This window comes from Arachis ipaensis, chromosome B01 (genome assembly GCF_000816755.2).
Source record: "Arachis ipaensis cultivar K30076 chromosome B01, Araip1.1, whole genome shotgun sequence".
NCBI lineage: Eukaryota > Viridiplantae > Streptophyta > Magnoliopsida > Fabales > Fabaceae > Arachis > Arachis ipaensis.
This window is the reverse complement of record NC_029785.2, coordinates 27,274,925-27,281,550: the sequence shown is the minus strand read 5'-3', so window position 1 is coordinate 27,281,550 and position 6,626 is coordinate 27,274,925. Positions and strand designations below refer to the sequence as shown.

The 6,626-nt window shown below is 44.0% G+C and overlaps 1 protein-coding gene across 1 annotated transcript; it reads right to left on the bottom strand.

Annotated features, from left to right (window-relative positions):
- Nucleotides 3,987-4,466, bottom strand: LOC107604741 (protein FAR1-RELATED SEQUENCE 5-like). Its single transcript, XM_016306406.1, has one exon. It carries the CDS (start codon nt 4,464-4,466, stop codon nt 3,987-3,989), a length of 480 nt encoding a protein of 159 aa, XP_016161892.1.

The following is a 6,626-nucleotide window of genomic DNA, read 5'->3' as shown; positions in this document are numbered from 1 at the left end:
AACATATGGTTCCATGACTTTTTTTTGTGCGTACCGATTGGTCTGGGCCTTTTAACGGAGACGGATCCAGCAAAAAATTGTTTTAAAATCCAAAGTCGCGCTTAACAAAAGCAAAAAAAAAAAATAAACCATTCGTAGCTGACCCATCAGGCACGAAACCTTTTGGCTTCTACAAGAAGACTTCATCGAAGGGTGATGGCACATTTTCCTAGGGAGTGGAACTCTGACTACATTACTTGACTTAATGAATTAGATAGGATTCACCCTTCATATCCGCTCGATTCACACGCTATCCACTCTGTACTGGTTCTTCTAACTCAGAATATCCCTTTCTTCTTCTATGTTGGTGCCTGGACGAACAAATGGCCGAAGAAAACGCCAAAGGTGACGTCGTTAGGGTTATCAAAGCGGCAGAAGAGCCGTCGTGCCCCATGGTATGTTAAAACTTCCGCTTCTTTTCTTGCGATTATTTCTCACTCTACTCTCCCCATTTTGTTCTATCTCTTACGCCGACTATTCCTGTGCCCATATATGCAGCGTCTACCATTACCGAATGGTCTCCTCCCCAAAGGTAGCAACCAGCTCTACGTCACGGTCGCCGACGGGTCAAACCGTACTTACAAGATTGCATGCAGCCCTAAGGGGTGGAAAGAGATCACCCTCGGCAGGGGATGGCAAAGGTTCTATCATGAATACAAGCTACAACCATCTAATATTCTGCTGTTCAAGCACAAGGGCAGATACGACTTCAGCGTTCACATCTTTCAGTCACCGGGTGTGGAAAGGACGTATGTTACGTCCGGTGGTGACTCTGGCGACGTGACACCCCCTAGGTGCCAAGGAACCATCCACGCGCTACTCAACCACCCCCGCGTCGAACGGGGTGCATCAATATCCCCAGGAGCGCAGCTGCAGCTGAGGTGGAGCAGACATTTCAGTCTGAGCACCCCTTCTTCATCATGCACATCACAAAAAGTCTGTTGGGCATCCATTTCCTGGTAATGGCTTTTCCTCTCCACTATATATACACCTGTTACTTTGTTTAACTTTGGGGTCCACATTATCTATTTTGTTCCCCTACTGTTCCCTCTATTGAAAGTAATGTGGCGGCCTACCTGGTCCACATTAAGTGTTGTTCTTTCGCTGGTCCTTACTTTGTTGGCCTATGTGCCCTTCTACGTGGTCCACATCTTGTGTCTTGTGTTGTTGCTTAATTGTTAATGGTTGGCTATCTGGTGGAGCAGTTGTTGACTTGAAATTCATTACAGAAATTTTTTGGTAATGTATGTTGTTAAATTCTTAAATTCCATTGTTTAGGGCTACAAGCACCCAATTGCATGCTAATTGTACATAATGCCATCATTAGTAGTTGCCGTTTCATTCTGTTTGACTTCATGCATATTGCATTCATGTTACACATGCCTTTAACTACATGTCCTTCTCCTTTTTGGTTTGCCCAGCCAAATGTGCTGCACTTTGGAGACGACGTCAACGATGATATGATGGTCACTCTGAGAGCGGGGGAGATTTCCGTCCGGGCGGTCTACGGCAGATACGGGGGCAATAGAAGGCGCAATTGTGGCACCATCAGCGGAGGGTGGGCGGATTTCTTGCGCAAGTGCAACATAAGTGTGCCCAAGCTGGCCGTGTTTGAGATCTCCAGTACCCACCCGGACGTGGAACTGTTGGTCCAATTTGTTGATTTTGAATGAATCCAACTGGGTTGATGAACAGGCTGACCATGTTATTTTGGATTGCCTATTCGGATTTGGCAAAAACTTTATGTGTTGTGAATGTTGATGTGTTGCAACAGCTAGACTTAACTCTTTTTGTACATGATACAATGTTATGTCGTTTAACTAAGTAGTTTTGAAAATATCTCTGTTCCTTTGATTACTTTACAATTTCAATTCACACAGCACCATGGATGCTCTCTAGACTTATTTGCATCTTCAATTCATACAGCACCATGGATGCTCTAGAATAATTTCCAATCTAAATATAGCGCGTTACAAAATAATGTCATATAGCGGCCTGAATATGGTCAAATTGGAAGTTTAACATTCCAAAACAGAGTTTTCTATAGCTAGCAATTGTTTGTCCAAGCATACAACATCACGCTTGATCTTCTAAGAAACTAAAACTCCTGCTGCATCAACTTACCGTTTCCTAATATGAAGACCCACGTTCCCACTGAATTGAGCTGTGAGCGCACTAACCACAGGAATGGTTACTAAATTGTGCCCTGTGAATCATAGCCCTCGTCCAAGGCAACGTCCGTTGCATCGTCCCATACCAGCTACAATGATACATTCAATTAGCCATGAACTACGAATCGATGAACCGTGAATACAATAAATGAAAAGGACGACTAAACAAATTTGTTGACAAAGTGTTACCTCCTCCTCCCCAAACGAGTCCTCCATTGTGCCAGTTTCACCCTCGCCCTGACCACCAAGGTATGATGCACCCTCTTGTGTATTCATTCTGCTGTTGGGATTTAACTGGCAGGATACTCGATTATGCCCTCTCTGGCGACAAAGACCGCACCTCTTCACCCCCTTCACCGTTTCCTTTCTTTGCCTCTTTCGACACCGCACCAACTGTGGATCCCTCAGACAGCCCTCTAGTGTTGAAGCTTCCCCAACTTCATTCAGACCACCTGCATCACCAGAATCCTCAATCTCTTTCAGCCGCACTATCTCATGAAGAACTTTATCCGTCATGTCGGCAAATTCAGTTTCGTGACGACACGCAAGAACATACATTTTCCTGCATAGATCATTCAACATCCAATTGCGGCAATGATTGTTGAATCCCAGCAAAATGGACCTTTCTCCACAAAGGCCCTTACTTTCGAGCGAGCACTCTTGGACCAACGATCCAGAACAAGACTGTCTGGTATGTCAGTCATCTCCAAATGTACCAGCACTGCTACAATGTGATCACACGGTATACCAAGGGACTCCATTCGCAAGCAAGAGCACTTGAAATTGTTACTGTCACCATAGTGACACACTTGCCACTCCCTACGCGCATTAGCTGACCTAGACAAAGTGAATGTATCAGAAGTCTGGCTCCATGTGTGTGTTCGTACCTTCAGTGTGCAAGCGTAGAAAAGCATGGGCCTGAAGTTTAAGAAAATTGCCCTTGTGAGCTTCTTTACAGCTGACCTCTCCAAATCATGAAACGGACTCTATAGCACTGGTTCCCCAACCACGGATAACATATCAGAGTGTGCTTCCCTGGACCTCATTTGGGATATGCAACGCATAAACTGCTCAATAAAGTCCCTCAAATTATGGCGAGACTGGACAAATTTACCCAGCATTGAGTGCAATCCTTCACACCTTGACGTTGTACGAAAACCCCCAAAGAAGTTGCCCCTTATATGTGCAGTTGCCCACATCCTTCTGCTAGAGTAAAGGTCAGAAACCCATTGATTATCAGACAGACCAAGCACATCCACCATATAATGCCAATGATCTTCAAACTCCCACACCTCATAATCAAACAACATGCATTTCTTAAATTCAGAAGTAAATCTGGGGTTTCTTAGGTTAGAAGTGGCATTCCGCAGCAGATGCCACGCCCACAAACGGTGATAAGCCCCAGGAAACACCGCTTCAATTGCCTTTTTCATCGCTCCATGCCCATCTGTTATCACACACCCAGGTACTTTACCATTCATGGCGTCCAGGAACTGTTGCAGCAACCAGGTGTAAGTTTGCTCATTCTCATTTGCAACTAGCGCAGCGGCAAACACAATTGTTTGGTTATGGTGATTCACTCCAGAAAACACAACCAGTGGACACATATACTTATTCTTCCGATATGTCGTATCAAATGCCACCACATCCCCAAACAAACCATAATCCAGTTGACTGCAATTATCCGACCAAAACAGTGCACCAAACGACCATCCTTGTCCGCCAAATAACGCATAAACATTCCAGGATTAGCCTGCGCAGTTGATTCCAGGAACTTCAGGCAAGCCGTCGCATCCCCCCCCCAATGAGCCTCCGTTGCTTCCCTATCTGGTTATACATATCCCCTTTTAGAAATGGAAGGTTTTGGAATCCCCCGACAGTCTGCACAAAAGAGGAATAAATATGTGGCGTTTTAATCCCAACTCTAAGCATCATGTTCATTTGTTCCACGACGGCTGCATCCATTTTCCTATGGCCCGGTAGCATGAAAGTCAGTCTATCGTCCAGCAACTCGTGGTTGTGAACGTCCTGAAAGTATGATATTATCCATCTACCACTATCGGAGTGCACGTGGACGCGCATCTCTGCCTCACAGCCGCATCTGGTCTCCGCCTTTGGCTCACGTTTTTGTCGCTTGCCGTCGTTAACGGACCCGATTCCTCTGAACCTATGCCGGAAACATACAAATTCTTGTTGAGTAACCTCATTCCTCACATTTCGCCAAATCTTATTCTTCCTCACAGTGAAACCATTCATCTTCGCATACAAACTGTAAAACAAGAATGCCACCGATCGATCCGAAAAATGATACATCATAATCTCCCTTGCAGTTATTTCCTTGAAATTTATACACCCCAACTCTGCAATGCTGTCCACTGCTCTCTCTTCTCAGTTGTCAAAGAAGCTATCCCCGAAATTCTCCTCTGCATCCGACTCCACCCCTAATTCCACATCCTCAACTTCGTCACCGATTTCGTTGCCGCCTGGGCCGAAGGCATCGCTTCCATCGCCTCCCTCTTCTTCGGCAGACAACGGCCGGTAACATTCCTCCGCTGCGGATTCTCCCTCCATGCAGTCCTGCGCAGAAATGGGGTTCACGGATTAACATCACATTACATCACACAGAATACACTATAAACGAAAATGCCCAAAACTCTACCATGCTCTGTCCTACCAACTTTGCCAAAACTCTAGGATTTTGCCATCACTTGAGCTGTGGAGTTAATGGCAGCCCCTCTTCATCTCCTCCCTCTACCAAATGGGCTAAAACTCAGTCAACAGCCCATTCACAAAGGGGGTTCGAATGCAAACATGTATAAGTTGAGAGGTCATAACACAATATACAAAACTATATAGCCAATCTTATAAAATACAAAAAGATCTGCCACCAAAGCAGAAACTTGTGTCAGAGGTGACAGGTGCATCAATCTCCTCATTTGGACCGGTGCATGCTATAATTCACCATCAAATGTTAGCTTAAATATCACTTATATTTTGAGTTTCATAAAATGTGATATCAATATTTTTGGAATCATATATGTAATAAATAATAATTTAAGATTAAATATAAAATTTGTTATTTTAATATTTAGTTTTAATTTAATTTAAAATTTTAAGATTAAAAGAAAATGTGCTACAGAGAGAGAGGGGTAGATATATTTTTCTTTTAAATAAATCTCTCTGACTATGGTAATGAGAGGCGGTGGAGGACGCCGTACGAAAGAAGAAGAGCAGAGACAATTGTCACTAGTGGCGTTATTGGTAGCGGCGCTGAGAAACTCTATCGAGCATCGATAGTTTCTTAAACTGGACTTATCTTGATTTATCAGCTTTTGAGTGAGCTCAGGATTCCTTAGTCTGCACCTCCCATAATCTATTTCGACAACTAGAGTGCATGCTTTTTTGCAGCTAATTCTATCTTGCATTGTTCTTGTAAGCATTCAGAAATTAATATGCATTTTGTAACTAAAATGATAGCCATTTGCGGTCGATATACTTTTTTTTGAAAGCAAAGCTCAACACAACGAAGGTGGAGCAAACAGGAACATAGCATAACTAAAAATAAATCTAAAGACTAATAGCTAAAAAAGTCGCACGAACCGATCCTCAGTCATCTCCGGACAAAGCCATCAACAACAAAAAGGATCCACACAACTCCACTCATTAGCACTAAGGAAGGTCAAGTTGATAATTTCTTCAACGCCTTTGCTGGTATTCTGGAATATCCTCCTATTTCTTTCCAGCCAAATGTTCCAAAGGATCGCACAGAAGCTCCTCAATCGCTGTCTTTGGTTCACCTTACTCCGCGGTTCCTCTGTCCAGCTCAGAAAATGCTCTTTCATCGATCCCGGAAAGGACCAATGTCGGCCAAAAGCTGCTACCCAAGCATTCCACACCTGCGACGCAAAAGTACAGCCTAGAAACAAGTGATATACGTGCTCCACATCATTATTACACAGCACACAAACATTATCTTCCTGAGTAATGATACCAAACCGGCTTAGCCTTTCCTTTGTATTCACTCGGCCTATCAGCACGAACCAGGCAAAAAGCTCCACTCTTGGTGGAACCAAACCTTTCCAGATACTCCTAGTAAAACTGAAGCTGGTTATCTTCTCTGGTAGCATTTCCTCCTGCCATACCTGCACAAACGATTTGGTTGAAAAAACACATTGCCCATCATATTTCCACACCACTCTATCCTCTCTGTTTTGTACTAGCCTCACTGGTCTCAAAGCCTCATGCAACTGGTTCAGTAGTTCCAATTCCCATTGGAACAACTCACATCTCCATTGGAAGTTCCACACCCACTCTAACCCATCCCAAAACCCACAAGCCCCAATAACAGAGCCCTCCTGGTTTGAAACAGAGAAGAGCCTCGGAAATCGATCTTTTAGAGCTCCACCTAGAAGCCAA